Below are 27,335 nucleotides of genomic sequence, written 5' to 3' on the forward strand. Positions count from 1 at the left end.
TCCTTTAAAGGGATACTGAACCGATATCTGAACTTTTCAAAATAAGCCCCGGACGAGCTGCCCGGGACGTTACTATACCTAAAAATCAAGACCATACCAAGGGATGGTGATCGGATTATTATATTTCTTTGATTGAAGAGCCGCGTTCGAGCAATCCGTCGGCCGGAAGCCGCCGGTGCGATTGACGCCACCGCGGAGGAGCCCTAGCGGAACTGACGTCACAGACCTCTCGCTCCTTGGCAGACTCGGTTGTCCCGCTGCAGTCCTAATGGAGAACCGCGCCGAGTGTTCCTCATTCTGATCCAGTTTCTTTAATAATTATGCCGCGGTACTGCGCTGCACAAGACTGCTCGAACAGCGTATGTTACAGCGGCAGGCCTGCGCACAAGTTTCCGAGTGAGCCCACGTTGCGGAAGCTGCGGATTCGCGCGGCCCGTCCTTCCCAGCCAACATGGAAGCCCGCCAAAGGCGATTGTCTTTGCACGGAGCACTTCGAAGACGAGGACTACAAGACGAGCCCGAAGTTACTGCAAAGTCTGGGCTTGCCTGTACAACAGGCCTATTTGAAGCCTGGCGTGGTGCCATCGCTCTTCACGCGAAAACGCAAGCGAGAGCGGCACAGCGGCGCCGTGGAAAAACGGCGACGGAAAGAGGTGAGCGCAGCTACTGAAATATTTTTCTGCTTGTTTCTGAGAGGAAAGCACGAATGCGAGTGGTCGTGAGATTAGCGTAGTACATTGCGCGACGCTGTTAGCGCAAGCCTGCTAACTCGCCTTTGAGGACGAGCGCGGAGAAACGCCGAGATCGCGTTTTCGCTAACAGCGTCGCGCAGGGTAAGTGTGTACTATATCCGTGTTCGCTATCGTGCCCTTAGCCGGACGAAAGGTTGCCGCCAATCGCAGGTGCTCCACTGTCGGTATCGTGTACATGGCGAGACTGCAGCTATACTCTGTTTCACCTTATGATGTACCGCAGGAAAGGCTACAAGCTCGAGCTTGTAGCCTTTCCTGCGAGCTCACAGCGTAGGCAGCTGCCTACGCTGTGAGCTCTCCGTTGCGGTACAACATAAGGTGAAACGGAGTATAGTAGCTGCGGCGATGGCACTCGGTTTTCGGGCTCATTTGCTAGAAACTTGCTTTGAAGCTACGAGCTTGCGCCGGCACCTTTGGCTCAGTTGTGAAGGCTGGTATTTATCTTTATTACTACTGATAAATGCCAGCTAATTTTAATTTGAGAAATTTGGCATAAACCAATAAATATCTAATTTTGATTTGGGCTACCTGAAAAAGGCACATAGGACCGAGCTGAACCATTCCTGGGAGAATGTGGTTAATTGATGATCTACGTACTTCCTTTTGGTTTGCAGCGGGTACATTCCGAGCTTGAGCAGGATGTGCAAACTCCGCGGCATCTTGAGCATGTGCTATTCTTCATTGTGGCGCATAAGGAGATGCTGTTGAATTTCGGAATAGGGTACTCACAGTATGAGTGCCACGCCATTTAGAAAAGTGTGCCTGTATACATCATTCTATTTTGGAAAACTCATTTTCCTCTCTGGTCTGCTCTCCCTGATGAGGTGGTCAAGCTGCTGTCGCTTCATCTGTTCAGTGTTAACCTGGAAGGCAGTTTCTCTCAACTGCGGAAAATAAATGAAAAAGAGTGCTGCAGTTTTTTTAATGAGAACCTTGTTATGGTACATATTTCCGCCCCTTGTTTATATTTCTGATTACTATGACGATATCTTAGTTATAGACCAACACGCGGCCCTGACGTCACGCACCTGCGGTGGCACTCTTGACGGCACTGCGCAGGCGCAGAGGCTTCACGTGAATTCGGTTTCTGCGTTCGCACAGTCCCCACACCTGGTGTGGGCAAATGCAGGCTTTTTTGTAAACAGTGTGCCGGTTTATAAGATCTTGTTTCGTCTATGTTCTTCCCATACATTGAATACATGCTCGCAGTAATGCTTCACGTCGACAAGTGCTGAGAATGCCTAAAAACCTGGTGGTGTATGGAATTAAATTGCAGCAAAAATCAATTCTAGTGCCAAAAATAGATGCTGCTAAACGCGCGCCAATTTAGAACAAAAATAAACACTGCGAAATCTTTTGCTGAGTTACTCTGTCTTAATCTCGTGGAATGTGGTGTTTATTTATAAAGTTCACTAAGAACACCAGCTGGCCATTTATGACAATTGCACCCCAATCAAGAGGCTATTACAAGTGTTGTTCAATTTCTCGACTCGAGGCAAGGCCACTAATTAACCTCGGTCGTCATTCGATCGTTTCATCTTAGTGTTCATGACTGTGCACTTGACGGTGTGATTTGCTTACCAGTTCAAGCAAAGTCAAGATGAGGAGGGTACACAGAGTGACATGAGCCTAACGAAGATAAGGGCTTGGGCCAGTCACCCTCATTTGAGCAGAACCTGGGTGTTAGCAGCATATTGACAGTGTGTTTGTTTGCATGTTGTAAGTTTTTATGCCTATCATTTATAGATAATTGCTGAATTGCTGGAGGCACCGGCACAAGCAAAGGCCACACTCATCGCTGAAGAAGTCAGCACATCGTCAACCCCTTCTGGTGACGACACTGAGCAAGGTCCTGACTCTGGATATGAACCAATGCATGATGCAAATGCTGGCATCGAAGAACCTTGTTCGAGCTCAGGTATGTGCGCCAATTGAAACTACTCGGCTGACATATTTTAGTACTGAATTCTGCCAAATTAGGGTAATCTAGTCTATTGCTGATTACATGAGCCAAGGATGATTTTGTTTTGAAAGACACTTTATTTCCTCTGCTGTGAACAGCCCCCTCCATCAGTAATGCCAAACAGGCTCAACCTGACCTTCGGAACGCTGCTACGCAGACCTCGAGCATCTACAGAAATCGAGGTATGTATCTGCAAGAAGAAATTTCACAGAAGGCAGCATTGTTCAGATCGTTGTAACACGTTATGATGGCACAGGCATACAAGTCACCTTGAAGACCTCATCACGAAAGTCCCAAACGAATCCTGTCCTCGTGACACCACGATGCTCCTCACCAAATCATGTCCCCCAGGCTCCATTGGATTGGATGTTGCCTGAAGGGCTGACTCTGTCGCCGCAGCCGCCAGTGCGCAGACAACCAGCTCCACCACCGGACCCACCACAGCTGCCAACAATAAACAATGAGCTGCCCAGTGCAGGCCAGGAAGAGTCTGTTGAAGAGTGTCCCACGGAGCTGCCAGAGCCACACGTGGAAGCAGACAGCCTATACCTCCCCTCTGACGCTAGCTTCTTAGGGGGAGGGGTTGGGGCTTACATTAGGGGGGAGAGGGGGGTGGGGGGCTTACACTTACTGTATTGCTTTAGCTAAAAAATAAAAAAAATAAAAAAAATCACGGAACTTCTAAAATGTCAAATAAGCCGGAAAAGGGGGCAGGTACTTCCCAAACGCTTTAAATATGATATATGCTTATTATTGAGCGCGGTAGTTTGTTACAATTGCGAATAGAAAGCTGCGAGTGGACAAATGTGAAACTATCGGTCCTAGGAAGAAATGAAAGCAGTTTGCGAGAGTTATCTTAGCGACGAAAGGGGTAAACTCCGAGTGTGCAGTATAAGGTTTACTGCATTCCTACCAAAGGAGATGCAGTAAAACTCGTCCAGTATAGTTTTAGGGTGGACACCATTCTGCGTGTTTACAGAAGCGGGACTTCCATGTTGAATTTTAAGTGCGCTGACGCTAGCCGTTAAGCTATAGTTGGGGTGAACAAATCGGGCAAGGTGCGTTTTTGAACTGCCTCCTAAATATCCGACGTTCTAAAAATAACTGATTCCAGAAGAATGAAGCGTACTCCAGCTGGGGTCAATCAAGTCACGCCTATGTTAATTTATTTAGAGAGAGAGAAAAAAGGTTACGTTCCAGAACGCCCTGTGGTTTGTTAGTTAACTTTGACTACTGGGCTATTTGGTAGTTCATTCTTAAGAGTGCAAACAGCGCAACGAGACAGGCAGAGCAAAAGAAGGCTGACAGGCAAGCGCGTTGTCACTGAGAGATTCCCATGAGAGATTACCGATGAAGTGAACTTTACGGTACCTGTAAGTTGAAACTTTTGTTTAAGGGCTTGCAACATGTGCCCGCGATCGCCTATCCAACAATAATACTAAAAATAGTAAAACGGACTAGAAAGGCGGCAAAATATTAGCCAAGGCAAAATCAGGAGGCGCTAATGCACACATGCCTTTAGAACAACACAAATTCTTTAGAAACTAAAAGCTAGGTAAGACCACATTTAAAGCGACACGCGCCAAAGAAATGCATCGTAGGACTTAGAAAAAAACAAAACAAAAAAAACGCTGCTTTTAAGTTTGAGAAGTTTTTATGTTTGACGAATGTGCTCTTGGTGCAATTTTGTTGTTCCAACTCGGCTTTTGTCTGCTTATAATTATATTCAACTCTATTAAAATACGCTACAGCAGGTTCACTACCCTCCCCCACGTTTTTGCTTTCCTTACATCTTTCTGTTACGCCCTGATGAAAAGAACCGGCACTCAATCTCTCTTCCATGTCTCTCTTCCTTGCCCCTCGTGGGGTCGTTTCAAGCACCGCTTTCTGGTTTCAGTCTTTTTCGCGTCTCTCTGAACTTGTCCGGTCCTTGTCTCTAGATGACCCGATCTCCTTTCTCTCGATGCACTTCAATCCCCCTCCTAATAATTCAAATAATTATCTAATTAATTATCCTCGTATTCCTTCTCAAACCTCCTGTTTCTTACTTTTGTTTTAGTAAAAAAGGCTCGTGGATAATGACGTTTTCGTTCGTGCACCTTTGCAGGTGCACTGAAATAAAAAAGACTTCAGTCTCCTACCGGTTTCTTTTTATTTTTTTTTATTATTTTTATTTTAGCATATTGTTAGCCGTGAAGCCAGAACGGGTCGGCAGACATTTTAGAAAGGCAAGCACACTCATTATAAATGTTATAAAAAAAACAGTGCACATTTTTGTCTACTTACACCACCTGTGGTTAGGAAGTTATATTGGTCAACAAAATTAACGAATTTTTTCAAGAGTGTATTAAAGCGATAAGGCACAATGAGTTTGTTATACGTCTCGTTCTGTTTGGGTTATGGAAGTTTGCATATATCAGGGGTGGCCAAGCTGCGGCTCGCGAGCTGCATGCGGCTCTTCGCGTGTTAAAGTGCGGCTCGCGGCTCCCTCCCCTAGTCCCCCCCCCCCCCCCCCCCTCTCCCGCCTCCCTCCCGGTCACGCAAACACTTCCCTAAAAATAGAAATGGAACGCTTAATGAAAAAAAAAAAAAAAAACAGTTAGGGCGCAGGCGAGCTGGTGTAGGTTTACCATCTCAGGTGGTCTAAAAAAATGAAGGCGTTTAGAATCGAAAGACAGGTCACGGTTTAATTGTCTTGTGCTACTGCTACCTTACGTAACGTTCGACTGCTTTTTACTCGGATTGATTGAAATTAGTTTGTTTCGTTTATTGCTCTTGACAAAAGTGTGCCTCCCCCCCCCCCCCCCCCACACACACACACAAACACACACGCGGCTCTTGGAAGTTCCACGGTTTTGTTTGCGGCTCTTAGGCCGGGTCAGCCTGGCCACCCCTGGCATATATGCAACATATTTCTGAATACCAACAAAGCAATCAACATGTAGCAAATAAAAAACTAATAACATCATTTGAGTCAAGACTACCCTGGTACTTATCATTCTCGCACTATGGCTCGCACCAACACCTCCTAGACGACAAGGCCGATGTCCCGAATTTTTGACGTCCCGACCGGAGGCAGCGCGGGGAGAGCTGATTGGACCCGAGTGCTGCGTCAGTGTTCGGCTGGGGCTCGTGCTCAATCAGTGAAAACACGAGTCCAAGCCGAACGCTCATGCAGCTGCCGTGTCCAATCAGCGCTTCCCGAGCTGGCCTCCCATTGGTGACGTCACAAATTCAGCGGATCGGCCTTGTCGTCAAGCTTGTTTGACTTGGAGCCACTATTTTGAGAACGAACGAAGATTTTCGTATTTACCCGTCTTGCATAAAACTGTCTTTTTTTTTTTTTTTTACTGAACATTTTTTATATTCTAGGTACGCGAATCATTCGAATTTTAATAGGCAGCCACTTTGGAGTAATTCCTTCGTTGAGCAACGGCGACACTGAACTGGTATATTAAACAGTAAGTGAAAACAGATTTTTTTTTTTTTTGGGGGGGGGGGGGATGTAGAACTGAAGAAACGACAGTATTAAATTTTGCATTAATGAAATATTGTCTAAGAGATTAGTAAAGGAGGGCACTTTACAAAAGCGCCACTGAAATGAATTTCGAACTTATATTCGAATTTGAATGTTGACCATTTTCTCAGGAGGGAATGTACGCAGGCGAGCCGGTTAGGAAACATCATTGAAAGGGAACCTGACACTGGCACAAATAGAAAAAAAAAAAAAAAAAAAAAAACGGACAGCACGGCACAGCATTTCGAACGCAGCTTGTTTATGAATCTGTGTCGTATTGTCCGTTTTTTTTTTTTTATTTGTCCTAGTCTCAAGTTTTCTTTCAATTACATTCTCTCGGTACAATTAAACGCGCCTGAGGCGACCTTTACAGCGTAAAAGACCAATGAAACAGGTCAAATGCCCATAGTATCCGTGGCGACTCACCCTAAATAGGAAATATGGCTGAAAACGGTCGTGGTGACAGAGTTGATATGTAGAGAAGAATAACCAAAAAAGTCGGACGGATTTCTGACCACCGCTGAGGCACTGTCCCGCCGCTTTGAGACAGGTGCTTTGACCGCAAGGAAAAACCATAACTGATTTTGTTATAATAGGCTGAATCGGGCATTGAGGCTTTTGCTTCTGGGGTAAACGGACACTAATGGCCGCCATTTCTTGGCACCAAAAATGCATAAGGGTCTATGGGAAAACGAAGTAAAGTGCAGCTATCTCGTTTTTTAGGTGTTCTTGAAAGAGAAAGGTTTACTCTGTTCTCCAGAAACCACATAAATAATATGTGCACAGATTTTGAAAACAGTATGCCTCTGAACGTTCATACAATATTTTGTGTCCAAGAATGGCGACTCTCTCAGACAAAAAAGCTATAGGGCAGTTTAATATGAGACAATAAATGACCTGGGGTTTTTAACTTTATTTTATCTAAATAGTATCATACTTCGATTTTAGTTTATACCGTGTAGATGTAACTGTAACGTTAGATTGCCGCAACTGTAACAACCACGCGCTCCTTTGAAACCAATGCAAGCTGTATTAAAAGAAAGCGTTACAAGAATGAAAAGGAACGGCGAAGGCCCTACGTTCTTGGTTATAATAAACGTGCACAATGCTGTCTGCGACCGACCAGTTCGAACACTTCTAACATTCTGGTGGATCAGATATTTTCTCACAAGCAGGCATTACACTTCCTGAACACCTCGCTGAGTGCTTCCAAAAAGCGAACTCCCACAGAGGCCTTTTACCTTTTTAAAACAAAAACAACAAAGCTTTTTTTTTTTTTTTTTGTCTATAACAACAGGCAACCCATCACGTGTGCTCTCTTTGAAAACATATGTAGCTTCGTGGCGGTCACAGCTTACAAGGAAGAGAATACCTATTTCGTATGGTTCGTATTTATTAATTATATCTACGAATAAAAAAATGAAAAAATGCAGCATGCAAACAAAAGTGTATAAAATTAGGGAAATTAATATAAAAACGCGATCATGCTTCGATAAATAAGTTAAATGAGATCCCCCGAAATAAGTTAAATGAGATCCCCCGAAACACGAGTAGAATGCTGTCGCAATGCCTTAATATCTTTTCTGAAAAAAAAAAAAAAAAATACAATCAACACTTTATTCTGAGCGCGTACATTAAAAGGGCGAAATTCAGAGTTATTTTCATTTCTGCGCCAAATCATTTGGACGATACTGTCTGGTTCCTCTGGGACTTTCCATGTTCGTTCGAGGTCAGTAAGCAGTGTCAAGACTCAAAATAGAAAGATCCGTTACTCCGCGCATTCTGGACAAGTTTTCGACTTGAGGCAAAGCGCGACTCTAACTCGATTGTAATCTCATCGTCGTTAACCAAACATACTCGCGGAAAATAACGCAGAGACCCGCCCGGTCGCCATTCATGCTGCGCCCCAAGTTGGGCGCCCATTTTGGTGTCGGAAGTTGGTTGTCCTCAAAGGCGGAAACGAACAAGGGGAGCGCGCATTCGCTCTCCTGCCGAACCAAGGGTGGAGCGGCCCCAACCCGAAGAAGGCGTGGAATGGAGAAACCGCGCTCAGGGTGCATCGACCTTAGAGAGCCGCAGTCAAAAGAGTCTGTGTCCCGCTCCTCCTCCGACCGACTACACGCCATTCCGGGGAGCCCTTAATCCGCCACGCTTAGTCAGCGCACACACACAGACACGAACAGACAAGCGCACACCCGCCAAACGTGCCGAGCTGGTTTCTCCGTGCGTTCTTGTCCGTGTTTGGTCGGTTTGTTTTTTGTGTGTTTTGGGGGGTGCCGCGTTTTTCTTGGCTCTGCGGGAAATCGGAGAGATCTCGGAGGCGCACGCACAGACTCGGCCCGATCCGAAGGTGAAGGGACCTGGCGGAGACCTGGTGACCCTCGCCGTGCACTTGCCGCCGTCGCCGCGGCTGCTGCTGCTGCGGTAAGAGCGCGCACTTGCAGCTAGCTTCTAGCACGGCGCATTGCAAGGTCACGGCCGGGTGGATGGCTGGCAGGCTTGTAAGCCCCCACGGGCCACCCCTTTTTTTTTTTTTGCCGGTGCGGGAGCAGAAATTGCGATCCGTGCGTGGCCAATACAACGAGGCACGGTTGTTGTCTATATTGAAACTGTGCTCTGTTCGCCGTTGGGATGTAAGCCGTTCCACGCTGTCGTTGTATTGGTTTTTGCCTGTTGTATTCGTGTCGTTTGTTAATTATAACAAAAATTTATGATTTTAGTGCTAAACCGTTAAGAAGAAAGTATTGCGAAAAGAACTTGTCAGTCAATGGGCATTGTAAGTCGTAACCGATCAATAAGTGAATTTTGACGCTATGCCAACGAGTAAAATATTTCGCAACTTTAGCGGTAGAAACAACAAAAAATTATATATCGCCCAAAGTCTCTTGTTTCTGGCGTAAACGTTATTTCAAATATTATTCAACTTTTGGCAAAATATTATTTTGCTATTACACCCCCATTCTCTCTCTCCCCCCTCCCCCCCTTTTTTTTTTGAAAAATCTTTTTACTATTTTATAGTGCGAGCGTACATCGTGTTTAAATCGTTTCAACTTTATTGAGTCACACCGATCAAAAGCCTTTAGGCATTCAGTCTGTTAAAAAGTAATGTTTTCCACTGTGACCACAGTGTATCTTCCGCTGGGACCTGCTTTGTGAGCTTATCGGGACCTTCAGGAAAACCAATACGTAAGCTTTCTTTTGTTAAAAAAAAATAATAATTAAAGTAGTTTCCTCGGATATCATGTTTAGCTTTCAATGGTCTCGAGCATATCTCTATACGCCGCAGTATTTGGGAGTTGGAAATTTGCAACATCCCTCGGAAGCACATTTGTTGCGATATCACTAGAAATTATAGGTCTAACGTTCTGGCAGATGCACAGTGCACAAATTCCAGCAGATGGATTGACTTCATCGTTCTCTGTTTCTGTTTTCGGTCATCTTGCAAGATTTTCTCGAAAGTGAAATAAGAATTAAGGCCGGCAGCGTAATCACTCCGGAGATTTCCAGAAAAAAAAAATATTGCATGACGCTGAATTTTTTCGTTCTAATCTAACTCACAAGCTACTGTAGTCAGAAGTAGGAAACCTCCTTTATGTAATTAAAAAAAAAAAAAAATCTCTGAGAACCCTATATTTGAGAGTCCTCTGAAAAGACATGTCGGTAGTGCTACGAAATAGAAAAATCCAGGGTGTCGTTTTTTTTTTTTTTTTTTTTTTTTTTTAAGTTATAAAAGCTACACTAATGTGGTCTGTGGGACGTAATACGGGGGCAGACCATCACTTAAGTTGGATATTTCATTGAGACAAACATATAGTTTCGATTATAGACTTGTTGAGCTACATCGAAAACCGCTAAATCAGTGAATGTTAGAAATATTTGGAGCGTGTTGGAAGCACAGTAATGCGCTAATTTACCGTTCGTGCAACAAGAGCAAAGCTGGCGTTGCAAAAACGCGGATAAGGTTAGCACCCGCATTTTAAAACGCAAACAATTTGCCGATTTAGTGGCTTTTCATGACACTCAGTAAGTTTCTAATTGGAACCATATGATTATATTCACTAATTAAAAATTATTCCACAAATTTTAGCTAATTGTTCGGCTTACCGTGATAATTATCCCCCTATATTTTGTTCCACTGACAGTATAAGTCGCGTGCGCAGAACGCGTTAATGTAACCTTCACTTTTTTTTTTTAAAGAGCGAAGAAAAACGGGCGAAATCATATAACTCTACAAAGTTGGCCCATCGTTTTTTTTTTTTTTTTTTAATTGCGAATTTAAGGTCTGTTGAATACTGTAAACGACTTATTTTTCGCGGGCTCAATATTTCGCGATTGTGGTCAAAGCTTGCATTTCGGAATAATTCGCGGGCTCTATTTTTCGCGAAGCGGTGGGATCTCAATATAGATTCCAATGTGTTTACACTTCACCGGAATTGTTCGCCGGACCTATTTTTCGTAAATTGTAGGCGATTTGCGAAATTAGAAAAAATTAGATCCTCGCGAACATTAAGTCATTTACAGTATCTGATTGGGATCACGAAGATGGAAAGATCGGTTATTATAATCATTCACATAACGTACATATTTTTCACGCCCTCAAAATATCTTCCTCATAGCCGTTGTTCTCAAAAACATTTGCAGTGTCATTCGCAGCCTTTCCCTCACCCTTTGTCTTCCTTTCGCGTGCTTCTATTTACAGTTTACTTATTTGTCTTTTTAAGCTACGTTCTGGGGTATCAATTCAGAAGACCAGCGTCGTCTTCAATATCACGTTTAAATGTTCGTTTAAAGCATCGCGATTTCTATAGCGACACGGACGAGGACTCTAGCATCTAATAGCACGTAGGAACACTCCCGGGGCTTCCAAATGATTGCGACGAAAAGCGTTTGTTCCATAAGAAATATCCGCCGTAGTTTATGGCCGCCAGCGTTTCCTCGGCCTCCACCATTTAGACGTTGAATGGGAAATAAATTTGATTTGATTTGATTTCGATATGATCTAAAAATACGCGCCCCACCCTCACATTCGCGTGGCCAACGAATCCGTAATAAAATATCCCCGTTGATGGCGCAAGCACGCCCTTGCTATTTTCTTTCTCGCTCCCACTCGGCAGTTACGTGAAATTCCCGTAACGAAGAACAAATGCGAGCAAAGCAACGGGAGCAAGAAAGCGCGCGGCGAGCCAGCGGAGCCTGCAGCGATCCGGGCCAAGGTCTTCTAATTGCAAGTCCTGCCGTCGCCTCCCTCTTTTTCTCTTCTTTTAAATCACTCGCTTTTGCACAGACCGTGTCCTGGTGAGGGGGAACCACGAGTACTACTCGACTCTGCCGCTGTATGTCGGACGTCATTAGAGTTGAGGCCCCGTTCGTGAGAATGACTCTTTGCGGTCCCGCGGTCGAGAAGTCGCACGCTATGGCGACTTCCGACGTCCTTTGACGACAGTAAAATGCGCGATAAAACAAAAATATAAAATAATGACGAGGGAACAGAGGGGGGCGGGGTTGCATGCAAATGCTTCATTCGTATATGGCGATGGAAATCATCTGGCAATGGAAAGTGCATGTTTGCAGGAGCAAAGAAGCAAGTTTCTGATACGCATTTTTTTTTTTATTTAATTACTAATGCGTTCTATCTTGGTCAACCAAGGAACGTCACGATCTGTGCAGCGTTTTAGATCCCCCCTTGACGATTTTGTGATTGGGGAGAGCACGATACGAACAGATGATTGCCACTTAATGAGTTTCCTTCAAGTGCCAGAAGCCGAAGAAATCCTCTGGCAGCGGCACGAACAGGCCGAATAAAGAGGTCGAGTTTCTTAGATCCATATTTTATTTATTACTTTTTTTATGTGATGACTAATTGGCTCGACCGAGAAGAATGCAACCTTGTGCACGGCTGTCTAATCATAAACGTTATTATTATTTTTTTTCGGTTTTGGTGACAGATCGTGCATTGGCAAGGTTTCTAGAACGGGAATACTCTTATTTGGCTCGTTCGCTTTGACCTTGGGGAATTCGGTGATAGCCTGCTTTGCAGCGCGAGTCAGTGGATAATTAAGTGCGATTCGAAAGTCAGGTGCTAGGCCTGATGCGAACGTCTGATTCTCACGTCGACACCTGTCCTGGTTTATACGCGAGGGAACGCTGTCCTTGTCCGTTTCCCTGCATATCTAACTGTCGTAGTGAAGTAGCAACGCCTACATTTTTCCTGCTTCGGTTAAGATACAAAAAAAAAAAAGAAGAAGAAAATTGTTAAAATACGACAGTCGACGTTTTCGTGCCAAAGGATATCCAAGCATAACAAATATATGGGAGATATTTTATCGTCGTCCGTTCGCGGAACATTTTGTGGTTGCCCACAATTTGAATGACAGTAAACGTTCCGGTTGGTTCCAGATGCCTAACCTTCATGATATTGGCATTTATTATTCGCTTGAACTTCGTTCCTGATATTCACAACGCTCTCCTTTAGAGCCTCTGTTTTTATCTGTGTTCTTCGTAGTTTAATGCGATTGATTCCCCGCCTGTTCGTCACACCCCAGAACGAAACGATAAATAGACCGAGCTGCATGGATGCTTGTACACAGCGTGGGTCCAATATCCTCGCCCTCGAGGTATGGCGCTCAACCCGCTGACGTCACACCACTGTCTGCACAGCGCATGCGCAGACGAGCATATTCGTAAATAAAATGTAAACATAATCCCATTTGTCGCAGCAGCTTTTACTTTTGTTAAAACGATAAAATTATTTTTCTTCTTTGTCCAAGCTAGTAGACCTCTATAATTTCACAACAAATCAATGCTGTAGGCGTTGCCGAAAAAAAAGGCAACGAAATACGTTACTCGTTATTTGCAAATAAAAGGAACGCGTTACCGACCTACGTTACCTGAAAATAAAGGTTAGGGTGTTACCGACATACGGTACCTCAAAATGAATGAACTGCACCATTTGGTACAGTTCGCACCGTCGTAAAGGAAAAGTGGAGATGCGCCGGAATGGAACAGATGGAGAAGTTCAAAAAAGAAGCGACCTTGACGTGAAGGGATGAACGCGAGCCAACTTCCACACCAGCTCACAGTCTTTGGCTGGTGAAGCTTGGTGCTCGTGCCGGGCCGTCTCGCACCATGCCTTCCATGTTACCGCAGAGGTGACATCCTTCGTGAGTGTAGAACACCACGATGCCGGGAGTACCGCGCCGTTACGGCCACGCTAAGAGTGTGTGTGCCGACCTACGCAGGCAAGCTTAGCCAATCAAGATGCCTAACTGACGACATTGTCCAGGAACTCCTCCTGGACATCAGAGCCAGTAACAAAAGCGCCCGGTGCGCATCCACAATTGGCCCTCTCCTCCCCCCCCCCCCCCACACACACACACACACTTTTATTCTCTTCCAACATAACAACGCGATCTCTCTCTCTCTCCTGGACATCAACGAGGTTGTCGACGCAACAGGAGAGGTCATCCGTCCCACTTCGTCGACAGCGAAAACTGAGCTGGAAACTTCGACACAGCAGCCACGGTCCGCCAGCCCTGAGATGATGACACCGAACGCAGGGCCAGGACCATTAACACATGAACCATAATCGAGGCAACGAAGGAAGATTGGTCAGATGGCGAATTCCCTCCCTTAACCACGACTCCGGAGTTTTCTTTTCAACAACTGCTACCTCGACAAGAACGTCCCACCCCGTACGGCGGAGCACCCGTCAAGCGACCCGCTCCTTCAAACAACGACTACGCCCCAGCTGTCTACAACAGGTGTCTCGGAAGACAAGAAAGATTAGAGACGTGACGTGAAACGCAAGCCCTACACGGTGCGGGAACACTCGCACAGCAAGACCCCCCAGCCTGAACACGAGGGAAAGACTGTGATGCACTTCCGCCCTAACTAATATGTCTCTGGCATTTTCTCCCCTCAGCTTCTACTATGAACTTCAGAGGACTGTGTCTACGACAAATTTAATTGTATAGGCTCTTCTCAAAAGAACAAATCGACTTTGTCGCAGTTCAGGAGACAAAGATATCGTCTGATAAAGACACAGGTCGTGCACTGGACCCTTTCCTCTCAAATTATCTGGTATGTGTTAGTAAGGCTGACGGGTTGTCGGGAGGATGCCTTTTGTTTTTAAGGATGAGGCTAGGATATACGTCACTCTCACATGCCATCTATGATGACGGAAGGTTGACATGTTCCGATTTCTTGTTACATGATAAATACTGGCGATTAAATTGTATTTATGCTCATAACGACGTTCGACAGCTACGCTCGTTTTTTTTTTTTTTAATTAAAAACCTTGCTTTATACTTAGATACCGAAAAACAAATTATTTTGTTCGGTGACTTTAATTGTGTGTGTAATATAAACGATAGATCCAACACCCCCTTCAAGACCTGACATACGCGTGCTGACACTCCCAACACTCTCACGTATGAATATCACTTATTTGATGTCAGGGCTTCTCAAGGTACTTCTTTCCGATACACATACCTACAAGCTTCATGTAATGTCAGACTCGATCGCATTTACGTTTCAAGTTCGCTCTTTTCACAGGGTACGGCATATGACGTGAAACCAGTTCCCTTTTAAGATCATTCGGGAGTTTTCGTAGACCGCCTTTCCCCCTCCGCTAAGCCCTCCGCAACGAAGAAGTTGCTACGGCGCCTGCGCGCCGATAGCCTTGACTGTAGAATTCCGAATATCGTAGCGGGTTGCGAAGGGCGTAGCGGGACGGCGAAAACGATCTACGAAAACTCCCTATTTCCTTGTAAGCGTCCATATCGGAACAGACCCGCAACGTAAGTTGAAACCAAAATGGGCTTTGTTGAAATTTAGCGCGAGACTTTTAGACAACACAGATTTCGAAGAGCGTGTGCGCGAATGTTTCAACAGTGCAACAACAAATCATAAATTCGTCATTTTGGCTCAATGGAACTCTGTCAAGCAGGAGGTTATAAACGAAGCAATGGAATGCGCGTGCATTGCATCGTTTCATGCAATGAAAGAAGAAAGTACTATTTTAAAATTTTACACATTATTCATAAGCTGGAGTGTGAAACACCCGGCTTTTTTTGGGAAGAAATTACACGCGTGAGATGTCAGATACAGCGTTATGAACAAAACCGATATCATGGTGCACTAGTACGGTCTAGGTGCAGACGATATCTATCCGCTGACACACCTTCGCGTCGCGCAATCGACAACGAGATGCGAAATGGACATTAAAAAAAAAAAATTAAACTCTCAAACTGTAACGCGACACTGAACCGATGAAGATGACATTGAAAAAAAAAGGTATTTGAATTTCATTACCAAAACCTCTTTGGGCACAAACAATCCGTAGACAATCAATTAGCAAAGTCTTTGGTCTCTTTGATGCCCCAGGCTGACCAGCTTCAACGCGACCTTCTTAGCGGACCAATAACGCTAGAAGAAGTCTGATGGGCGGTGGTAGACCAGCTACTAAACTCTAAAATATCAGGACCTGATGGACTCCCCGCCGAATTTCAGAAGTACAAAAAGCAGCTGCGCCCTTTTCTACTCAAGGTCTTCTTGAAGGCTTATGAAGTGGGAGCATTTCCGCCTACATTTTATAACAGCCACACGGTCTTAATTCTAAAAGTAAAGATCCAGACAAACTCATACACACTGAAAGCTATCGGCCAATTACTTTATATAATCTGCACTATAAGATCTTCGCTAAACTTCGGCCAAAAAGATTTCAGTATGTTACGTCCAGTGTTGTTGGTGACCATCAGACCTGTGGAATTAAGAGGCGATGCATAAAAACTCACATACACGTAGCACGCGCAGTAATAGAAAACCTGCGTTCTACATGCCGGACAAGTTGCCATGGTGCAAGTAGACTTGGCGAATGCATTCGACCGGGTGTCCCCCGCTTTCCTTTTGGCTATTCTTCGTCATATAGACCCAGGATCCCACAAGCATGAAGGGTATTGCGATGTGTTACCGTAACTGTGCCACGAGGTTTATAATCAATGGTTCGCTTTCAAGTCCAATTCGACTAAAATCATCGGTCAAACAAGGATTCCCTTTATCCCTTATCCCCGTGGAAGGTTGTCATTTTTACTCCAGAGAGGTTAAGGTATTATCATACGACGATGATACTGCTTTTTTTTTTGTGCTGATAAGTGAAGCATAGACAATGTTTTCACTTTAACTAAATACTTCTGTGATACTACCGGTGCTCTTATTATTAAGACGAAATGCGTTGGCTTCTGGTGCGGGCAATGAACCGCGGCACCCTCAGAATATACTGGAATATCGTGGACCTGCGTTGCTGGTCAGTACTGAGGAGTGCCCCTCAATTGCATTGGGAACGATGGCCACTACCGGACAGAACGAGTGGCAAAAATCAAAAGTCAAGCTAACATTATGAAAACAAATCAGTGGTCTGTTTTCGGGCCAGCAAAAGCGTGTAATATTTTTCTTGTAGCGAAGCTCTGGTATATTCTTCAGGTTATTTTCAGCGCCAGAACCCACATTTAAAAGTTTCACATGGTTTTTGCGACTTTTGTGTGGAACTCCACTTGGGAACCTATGCGACACCGCAATCTTTTTCGCCCTGTTGATGTCGGTGGTCTCGGACTAACACATAGCTTTATAAAACAAGTAATAACTATGTTTATATTCTTCAAAACACCACATCATTTCCTTCGTACTTACCTACAGACAAAACTCTCAGGTGCTTTACCTTATTTGGTGGTTTCATCGGTATCAGGGGGCATCTCATGTCCTTCCTCAGAGAAGTCGTAAGCGCGATAGATTTTCTTAAAACCCGTTTTTCTTTGAAATACTTATTTACGATTTCACGCCAAGCATTATTTGCCGATCTTCTTGACGTAACTTTTCCTGTACCTTTGTATCGAAGTATATTCAATCATGGACCAGGACAAGATGTTCTTACGCGTGTCCGAAAATTGCGTGTCTCACATAACGCAATGTCCTTTTTTTTTAACTTCACACTTCTACGTTGCGTGTGAAGCTCTGCCTTCGCGAACGAGGACTTTTTGTACCATGGTCAGGGAATTGCCGTCTTTGTAACCAACCAGAAACTATAGAACATTATTTTCTGCACTGGAAGCCTACCTTTTCTGGGACGTTTTACAGAGAACACTGACTTGGACGTCAACGCCTACACAATCCGGTTTTTTTCTTCCTTTAAAACCGAACGATAGTCTTTCTTATGATTTGCTCACGCTGATGGGTTTGCAAAGTCTCTGGAAGACGAGAAGGATCGACAGAAATGCCGATCCACCCCGGACTACAAAATCAAATTTTATAGAAACTGTATCTCACGTGAGAAATGTGTTGGATGATCTTAAAAACCGCTCAGACTGGTATGCTCTCATTGATTGACGCCTGCATCTTCCGGATTTTAGCTATGTAATTCGTTTCGAAATCCTTTCTTCGTTTCCCGAACGTAAACCGATAACAATACTTTGAAGTGGTCAGGAACCGATTAATTGTTTGCATTGTTATTATTTTCAGTGATCACTTTGCCGAACTGCATGCTTGATGTTTTGTCCTGTCACCTTTTCATGCAAAAAAAAAAAATTGTTTGCGCGGATTAGTCAGTAGTGTGTCTGGCTCGCAACCGAAGGGTCGTGGTTTCGGATCCCGCCTAAAATTCTCACAATGTTTTCCTTAAGACAAATTAATTACTTCATAAACTGAAATCTTTTGAGACATGCAGCGAAAAACATGACATTGCATGTCATGTTTTTCATCACTTTTATTCCACGCGTGACGTCACGTTTTACGTGAGCGTTGTGGGTTGTTTGAAATTCCCGCGCGAGGCCATGTGGCTTTGACGTCATGACCCTATCAGCCATTCAAGATTTTTCCGTCCCACCGCCGCCGACCCTGGCTTTTCTGCAACACGAGCTGTTGAACGCTGTCTCGTTAAAACACCTATACTGGTGTTTGACAGGTGTTTTATTCCGAATACACCTCTTCAACGCGCAATTTTTTTTTCATGATAGGCTTAGTGTTTATGATACACCTACTGAGCGTCTCAGAGAGATGTCGTTACACCTTTTGCCTACTTCGAAAATTTGTTCAGGAGACATATTACACTATTTACAGAGGAGAAGGTAGTTCCGCCTAAAAACCCCTTTTATTATTTTTTTTTCAAGTTTGCCGGGATAGACTTCACTGAAATAAAAGACCGGAGTCACACTGGGCTATGCGTGTATAACATGCTTTTGAGAAAGTTCAAAGGGGAAAGGGGGGGGGGGGGTCTAACCAAATAAAAGGGGAGGATTATGCACAAAAAAATAAATATTGCTACCATTTTTTTATAGTTTCGGGTTGGAAATCTAAACCGCAGAGACACCCCATCGCAGAACATAAAGATAGATATGGTGCACAAGTACGAATACCTGGAAGTGTGGATCAATGAAGGAAAAAAAATACCTCGAGTTACATTAGAGAAATATAATTGGTAAGGGTCGACGGGGATTCGGCCATTGTAAAACACGGGGCGCTATGGAACTTTAATAGAAACGAAGGAGTGAGGGGAGCATGGGAAGGAGTAATTGTATCAGGATTGACCTTTGGTAAGGAAGTCTTGTGCGTGAGTCCTAAAGTTCAGGCGAGATTGTAGATAGGACGAAGGAGCGTTGGCACGATAGTTCTAGGGGCACATGGAAACACTCCAAACGAGGGAGTGCAGGGCGATATGAGCTGGTCATCGTTTAGGAGCAGAGAGGCAGTAAGTAAAATATATTTTGACCAAAAAAGACATGGAGGACACTCGGTGGACGCATAAAATTTATAAATACCTGTGCATGAGTAGTCTTAACACGAAATAGACGAGACGGACACGAAAGCTTAGGATTAAATACCTGCAGACGGTCAACGGAGTGGAGCAAACGCGTTGAGTGGAAAAGGCAGTTAAGTAGGCAGAGAGATGGATGTGGGAGGAGAAAATACAAGCGAAGTCAGCTTTAACGATTTATACGTCACAAAAGCAAGAAAGAGGGGAGGAAGGTTTATTCGACAATTCAAGAGGGAGCGCCTACAGTTTGAAGCGACAACGGGAGCCTTAAGAACAAAAACGTATAGGGTCAAAGTTGAAGGCACAGAGACAATGTGCGCATTGTGTAAGGAAGAGAGGGAAACAATTGAGCATTTGATTCTAAAATGTAGGAAGCTTATTCCTGCCTTTCCCGAAAGATCGACAGACGTACCGGTGGTTCTCGGTTACGCTGGAAAAGATGGAAGGGTGGATTATAGAATAGTAGAGGCAACGAAGAGGAGGTTGGCGCACAGGTGGAAATGATCTAGAGAAAATTGAACGAAGTACAACTAACTGGCATAGCTGGAGGACAGGCGGGACAGAAAAAAGCTGAGACTCCCTCCCGCGTGGATCCGTCCCAAGGTCTCAACCCTGCGCCCCGGTGGGTCCGGTGTTTTTGTGACGCCGAAGAGGTTCGACCAGCGGAAAGTTGGCGACTCCCTCGCCGGGGGGAGAGGCGGGTCATGATGTTTTTGGCTTTTTACCCGATCCCCAAAGATCTGCCTGCTGATCATCTTCATGGCCTGGTGATAGTTAAGATAAGCGCATTGGTTTGACAGAGGAAATCAGGTTTTTCTTATTGTGTTTAGGCTATAGGTGGCGCAAGCTGCCACCCAGTATAAAAGGTATCCGTTATTATCCATCCATTCATCCATCCGTAGCGGTCAAACGGACCAAAACGGACGGTGGAACGAACGGACGGATCTGCGTCGTTTGTCACTCAAGGCAAGTTCTGATTGTTTTCCCAAGTATTTGGAGCAAGTATACAACTTGGAAATGTTAAGAGGTCCGATTTGAGAACGTCAGATCTATGTGCGTTAGTTCTGGAATCGGAGCCATACTAGACTGCTGACTCGTAACATATTTATTTTCGAGGTAGGCGAGAATCACAACTGCCAGTTGTATACAAAGTGTCCTAAAAAAAAAAAAGTTACGACGTTCATTTTATTGCGTAAATAAACTACGCATTGCCAAACGCTAATTTTCCGCTCAAAGGTAGCGCTAGAGGTCCTAAACAGATGCCAAAGTTTCAGCCCGAACAGATATCTTATTCAAAAGGTATGAGTGATTTTCTTAAAATTTCGGTGGGAAAATGGCGACCGACCCAGCTCTCGAATATTTATACAAAATTACACAGACATTTTTCTGTATAATTTTGTATCAGTGTAATTATCGGTAGTATCTTTATTAGGGCAATATGTTTAGTTACGTAATAAGTTTATCGTGAAGTACTTTGGCCTCTAAATGAAGAAGCAAACGCACAAGGAAGAAGTTTACACTAAAACATTGTTGGTAGTTAGCTGTTTGACCCTCCTGTCCTTTCTTTCTTCGTGTTCAGGCATAATTCTAAAGTTCAAGCTGATAGATTTACGAGTACTTTCCTGAGACAAATTACGCAGGACTTGTGTTAGTTTTGTTATCGCCAGTTTAAAGGGGCCATGAAATAATTTTTCAACTTCTGTTTTAGTTGTAATCCTCAATTCAGAAGTGAACTGCGACATCACGTGATCGTGACATGCTACGGCACCGTTGCGATGACCTCAAGCTTCCGTCGTGCTTTTTAAGCACACCATAGAACTTGGCATTCACAAGTGATGATAAGTTCCTTCAAGACACTCACTGGCCACGAACGCGAATTCAAGTATTCGTTGACGGATTGATTGTTGACGAGCGGATACGTCCGAGTGACGCAGTTCTCGTGTCCAATGCGTGAGCTGGGGTCGGCTGACGTGGGTTTGGTACCGCGGATGTATCATAGTGGAAAGGCGGAGAGATTTCAAAGGAAAGGAGGTACGAAGTAGTCCGCCATACTTTCAAATATTTGTAGCGAAAAGCTGGCTTTTAACTTTCTACCCTGTTTCTTTGGACCCACAAACGATATGAAATTAGGCAAGGCCCAATCTAAAATCATTTATCCCAGCGGAAAATTAATTTCCTGACCGCTGTAAGCGGCCAAGTATAATGACGATACGCAGGAAGGTGTCTCATCTGGTTCAGTTAATAAATATTACTTAATGAGCCTACCCCCCCCCCCCTAAAAGAAGACAATAAAAGAAATGCCATGGTTCAAAAAACTCACTTCCGAACGCAAACGTTTCACAACCTTGGAGAAGGGAATATGTATATATGTCGTTATTGAACTGCCACGTTATAACTTGAACCTGTTTGTACTGCGTTTAAGTTTACAAACTGTTGACCTCATAAAATTACGTCACCAAGCTCTCAGCGTTTCGAGCGTAAAACGCTTATGTATACAAAAGAGCATGTCTGAAGACGGTAATGAGTGGGCAAATGCATTAGGCATTAAACGAATCGTCGAAGGGCCCCTGACCTCGCAGCTTAACAATCGTCGCTCTCTTTTCAGCGAGATAAGATCGTCTGGACACTTAGCCCACGGGAGCAAATAATCTCGATGGGCTTTCTTTTTTTATCTGGGTCTCTGCGCTAGGGCCCTTCCTTTCGTTTCAAGAGTAGAAGGGCCATAAAGCATCACGATCCAGGTCGGCCACGCTATCGCGGTGCTGGATGGAGGGAAATTGACAGGGAATAAAGTATGATTTCTAATTTGAATAATCTTCCCGCGAAAGACCCACGCTCCACTTGGAAGCTTCCGTAACCACAGCGGCTACGCCTTTCATTACTCGCCTAGGATCGGCTTTTGTGCTCGGCTCCCTTTTTTTATCACTTTTATTCCCGTTCAAATAGCTTGAACCTTCTACGTAAGTTTCTCAAAACAAGTAATTTACACCTCGCTCATTCTTAACGTGTTTTCTATAACTATTCTTTTATGTCCGAAATTACGTCAAAATGCAAAAAAAACACGAGCACAAAATAAGCTTGATCAGTCACATGTACGAGGGTGATGGAAACATTATTCGCACTCTGGTTGTAGAATTTAATGTGATCTTAACCTTTCCAAGGCCAAGCACGTTATGAATAATTGGATAGGCAAAGCTTTGAGTGGTTTACAAACGATTTGTCACGCCGTCCACACTAACTCGTCTATCCAACAGAGTCAGTGCAGGGTCATTCCATGTCAAACGTCCCAGACGTTGCGCTCAACCACCTTCAGTTTCTAAAAAAAAGAAAATTCATGGCGTTTTGCCGCATTGTCCGTAGCCATGCCCTAAAATATTTTTGACCCAAAAATATTTTAATGGCGTGAGCGCGGTTTTAACTTTTAAAAATAGCGTGAAAAATAGGTATCACTCTATAATTTAGGAAACATCAGCTTTTTTTTTATGAAACACCCAACAATATTTCTTCTTAAATCTGCACGGCTTTCGACTTGCAATGTGGTTGGACTTGGGCAGTTTTGTTTAATTTATATATTAAAAAAAAACACAGTTGTTTTTTGAAAATTTTAACATTTTTGTTATTTTATTAAAATATCTAGTTGCTTTGAGGACTTAATAGAACTTGTTACCGGCTACCCTGCAGGTATATAATCTGTAAAAAAATGTTTAAATCGCTCAATTAAATATTTCGCAGTAAAACAAAATCCTGAAGTTACCAAAAAGAGCGTTTTGACGCATTAACAGCCGTTTATTTCACCCTGTGGTCCAAGTAAAAATACAAAATATGATGGGTTTGGAAGAACAATCGATTGTTTTTTGATTCTGAAAGTTAAATCAAAGTAATTTTTGTCTAAAGCGAGAAAACAATTTGAGTTGAACTCTCGTACCACAACCAGGCGTCGCTTCTTAACGCCTCTTCGCCGCACAGCACGCCACCGGCGACGATAACTGACACGATTAGGTCCGAAGAAAGAACAGAGTTTAGTGCCGCTTCCCCTTGTTCGTCTTTTCAGCTGCAAGGGAAGAAACGGCGGGCATCGTGTTGATAATCGGAGGTGCCGCCAGTGCGTAGCCATAGCAGGCCCTTCGTGCCCTTTGTATCCCAGGGCGGCTCCTCACGCTCCGAAACGTGGACCTGGACGGAGTTTCTTTTTTATGACTGACACTTGTGCGTCCTTACTTAAACACCTGTACTCATTCAGACACACTTCTTTGCGACAAAAAGCTTCCCTCATTCTGTGCACAAAGTCTTCGATACATATCAGCATTAGACAAACAGAATGGCTTCCCCACTTGTGAAAGTCCCGAGATAGGGACAGCGATTGTTTCTCGCACCCTAGTCACAACATAAATGGCTTATCACCTTTAAATATGCACAGCAGTGACTGGGAAAACCTCGTGCAAAAAGCGCTGACAAGACAAACAGAAGTTGTAAGATATCCGGAGTGGTGCTAATTGTTTGTCACCCTCGTACAACTATAAATAAGGGGAAGCTGTTCAAACAGGTGTCATTGTTTTGATTATGATTGCGATATTGTTACTAAAAAAATTTCTAAGTTCCATGTATGAGATATATTTAAAATAATTGTTGATGCATATTGATATGCAACGTGTGTGCAGGAATGTAGAGTTTTTTGTTTTTTTTTCAGCGTTGTAAGCGTTGATAATTGCATCACTTCCGAGTATTTTGAGTGCATTGTCAACCGCCTGGGTAGCAATATAGATAAAATAAAAGCCTTATGTGGTGCGCACCCTTCTTCTACTAGTTCGTCGCGTTTTTAACGCTTTTAATTCTCTACAATGTACGACCCACTCGCCCAAGTTCATACCCTTCTGCATAGGGAACAAATTTAGATATCCGAGAAGAGCAAATGACGCACCATTTCTTAAATTCATCAGAGCCGCGCCCAAAGTTCCTTAGGTTCTAATAGTGACTTCCGCCGACAAAACACTAGCTTGAATCGGGAGTGCTCTGTGTGAGGTTGGCGTTCTCAATTGAGTCAAAATACGCCATTGCGACTGAATTCGTCACCCTCCAGTTGCCCCTTGCACGCCAAATAGCAGTTCGGAGTTGTACCACTGTAAACTGTATTCCTACAAATACTGGTTCAGGTATGCCGAGTGCGCAGCATACAGCATGTCGGCGCCACATGCAGCGAGGGGATAAACGCAACGATCGGTATTTTTGGAGGCATGACTCCAAATAGCGGTATCCGCTCTGCGGATGTCGCTTCTCCGCAGTGTACTGGTACACGGCAAGCGGCGCACTTAACGGAGCTAACTATCCCGCCTAAATATACCTCGTCGTACAATGAGGAATGCGGCGAACCTTTGGAGTACTGGTAAAAGTCAGAATAACCACAACTCTAGGGAGTTCGCACAGGTCTACCGTAGCAACTCGGCGATAGAGCGGTGTTTGTGTTGTTTGTTTCGGTAGTGAGAAATAAATGAACATATTTTGTAACGATGGTGACACAAAATCCCCACATTTTGGGGAAATGCGCGAGTACGTAGAAGGACTGTGGTGCAGACTGCTGCAAGTGGAACCGCAATCACATGAGACATGCCTGTATCCCGTAAACAGTGTCGAAAGCCGTTTGGAACACTGGGGCCCGCACCGGCATGTTCCACGGCGCTGCCTCGGGGCTATCTTGCGGCCGACATCATACGGTTGAATAAGTATTGAGGTTGCGCGAGGTTTTTGCTCCACGTGCTCAAAGCTGCAGTGTGTTGAAATGGAAAAGGTGGAGCGGCGGACAACGGATGTGAGGAGAGGCACGTGACTGGCGCCCCGCTGCGGCGAGACGCTGAAACACACTTCTTCCGAGCGAACAAGTGTGTTTCGGGTCCTCGCCGCTGCAAAAGCTGTGCGCTGACGTCCAGGTTCCTGAGAAATGGCTTTTTGATGCTCTGTGCTACCAGATCCTCGCGCTCCAAACCTGCGACCGAGCTTTCTATGCCTCCGTCGTCGAACTTCCAGGATTTGTGAACATAGAGGAGGCTACGGCCATGCAACCTGCGCACACTCCTTAATTCACTAACGTCTGGTACGCGCGCGCGCGCCAACACGGCCGAGTAACTCTGTAGACCGCGCACACGCACACGCACCTGCTTTCGATGCACACGCGTCGGCGCTTCGCGATGTAATATGCTCCACCCTGTAACGATCTGCGCGCCGCAGCTCCAGTTCTCGTAATCGGGACGCAGTCAGTGTATCGCGGTATGCCGTCTCTTTTCTTTATGCGGGCCGGTTGCGGGGCGGAGCGTGCGGTTAACGTCCGGAGCGGCCCACAGGCCCCGATCGGGCACCCATTGTCTCGGGCTCGGCTACTGATCGTCGGCACCGACGCCGGTTCCCCGGAAAGATCGAACACCGATGGGGTTGTGTCCAACGCTCCGCCGTGATGCAATCCCCCCCAACTGGGAGATATGAATCCGAGACAACAGCTTGCAGAACGTGGGTGCTAGAATCGGGAAACGAAGCTGTCTGCGTGTGTGACATGCGGGGTTATCCCTGTGGCACGTCCACTTTGGAAAAAGGCGAGGGAGGTGATGTATGGGGCCGGCGGTATGGAACGGAAAATGATTCGCTTCCTGTACTCCGTCTCTGGCGGTGTTGGGGGAGAGGGATAAGAGAAGAGGAAACTTAGAAGGAATGACAAGGGAAGGTATATTTTGATGCATAGCCACGCCGAGGCAGACAGAAAAATTCTAGCACGTGGCTTCGTTTGGAGATGGGGGCGTTTTTCGCAAGCATAAGTATGGCGGGGAAAGCGCGTGCCATCACTTTATATGTAGGGTTTAATAAAAGCATCGCTTACCACATAATTTCCATCTAAAAAAATACTTTGAAGCAATTGTGTGGAACAAGCTGCGTGAGTCTCGAGCCTGGCCTCACGGGATTCATTAAGGTGTCACGAACAGTTGTCATAGCTTATGTATCAGCTCTAGTTAATTCACGGAGTCCATCTGCCAATCTTGGTCTCGTGCTTCTAGTGCATATTAAAAATGTACTTCCAAAATAACGTGGCGCGCACAAAACTCACCAAATGCGTATTCTCCAATCTCAAACAAAATTTTGTATATTAAAGTGCGCGCATTTTTTAGACAATTTACAGATATCGCATTGCCGGGAACTGTCGTTATTTTATTACGCAAAAACATAATCAGCATTGTATAGAACTAAAACAAGTGTTCTTTTTTGTTTTTTGTTTTAAGGGTTGCTTTGGTATGACTTATGGCTGCACCAACGGCTTAATAAGTTGTGTTAAAACAACCTTTTTCATTGGTTTTCCCACTACTAAAGGTAAAAAAAGAAAGTCACGCCAGTGTACAAAAATAACTTCTGAATACGCTTTAATTGTAATGCGGAAAATTGATAACGCAGGCTCGAGTGAAGAGACATATTGCTGATGCCATGAGATCTTTGCTCTGCCTCTTCAAAAGATGCGCTCCGTGTGCAAGGGATTCTACGTCATTAAAACTAATGTTAGTTTTGAAAATTTAAGTCGAAGTAGCACTTGTATGTGCGTCTGTTTTCTACTTTTTGGACACTTTTATTGCTGGGAAATATCGGCCGGGTCTATGAGCGAAGGGTTTCAAAAATCCCTACAAATGGGGTGGTTAAGAAAAAAAAAAAAACTCTTTCCGGGAACAAGCTGTCAGTCACGGCGGACGTCAAAGATACCAAAAAGCATGCTAATTAGCTCAGTGATGAACCAAATTCTTATAATTAGCTTTTTAATCAGTCAAGATCTGTGTACCTGGTTCCAATGGAAAACACGATGAACATTATTGAAAACCACTAAGTCAACTCATTTTAGAGATATATAAGGCAGAAACAGCATATTACGACGTACCAAAAAAAAAAAAACAAAAAAAAAAAAGTCCAATTTGGACGCATTTTTCGGATTAGGTTTCTTATCGGGGCTCATCTTTGCGCCCGCGGTCCTGCTCCCCGGTGGCCGAGGCGCAAAGCTAACGACTCCCCTCCCTCTCTTCGATAGGTAACAGAGACTTATTGGAGCGCAAAGATGCGCTCCGATAAGTGACAAAAATGCGTTCAATTTGAGCAATTTTTTTTTTGGAACGCCGTAATATGCTGTCTTTGCCTTATATATTTTTCAAATTAGTTGATTTAGTGGTTTTCGATTATGCTTAGCGAATTTCTAATTGAAACCATGCGTTTATTTTAATAAAATAGCTTTTAACTACCATATAAATTATATCATGAAAATACGTAGCAAGCAATGAAGCAATAAAA

General features: G+C 44.4%; 1 protein-coding gene across 1 annotated transcript; it reads left to right on the forward strand.

Annotated features, from left to right (window-relative positions):
• Positions 1–268: 268 nt before the first annotated feature.
• LOC115331926 lies at positions 269–3,363 on the forward strand. Its single transcript, XM_040498435.1, has 5 exons — positions 269–280; positions 390–653; positions 2,499–2,670; positions 2,814–2,897; positions 2,972–3,363. The coding sequence occupies exons 1-5, from the start codon at positions 269–271 to the stop codon at positions 3,361–3,363; spliced, it is 924 nt and encodes a 307-aa protein (XP_040354369.1).
• Positions 3,364–27,335: the final 23,972 nt, after the last annotated feature.

Source organism: Ixodes scapularis, unplaced genomic scaffold (assembly GCF_016920785.2).
Source record: "Ixodes scapularis isolate PalLabHiFi unplaced genomic scaffold, ASM1692078v2 PGA_scaffold2__306_contigs__length_199485367, whole genome shotgun sequence".
Taxonomy (NCBI): Eukaryota; Metazoa; Arthropoda; class Arachnida; order Ixodida; family Ixodidae; genus Ixodes; species Ixodes scapularis.

What these genes read in the sequence shown, in the direction of transcription:
- LOC115331926 (XM_040498435.1), top strand. An exon ending in AGAACCTTGTTCGAGCTCAG is followed by an intron (nt 2,671 to 2,813) that starts GTATGTGCGCCA and finishes TGCTGTGAACAG; the next exon opens with CCCCCTCCATCAGTAATGCC. An exon ending in GAGCATCTACAGAAATCGAG is followed by an intron (nt 2,898 to 2,971) that starts GTATGTATCTGC and finishes ATGATGGCACAG; the next exon opens with GCATACAAGTCACCTTGAAG.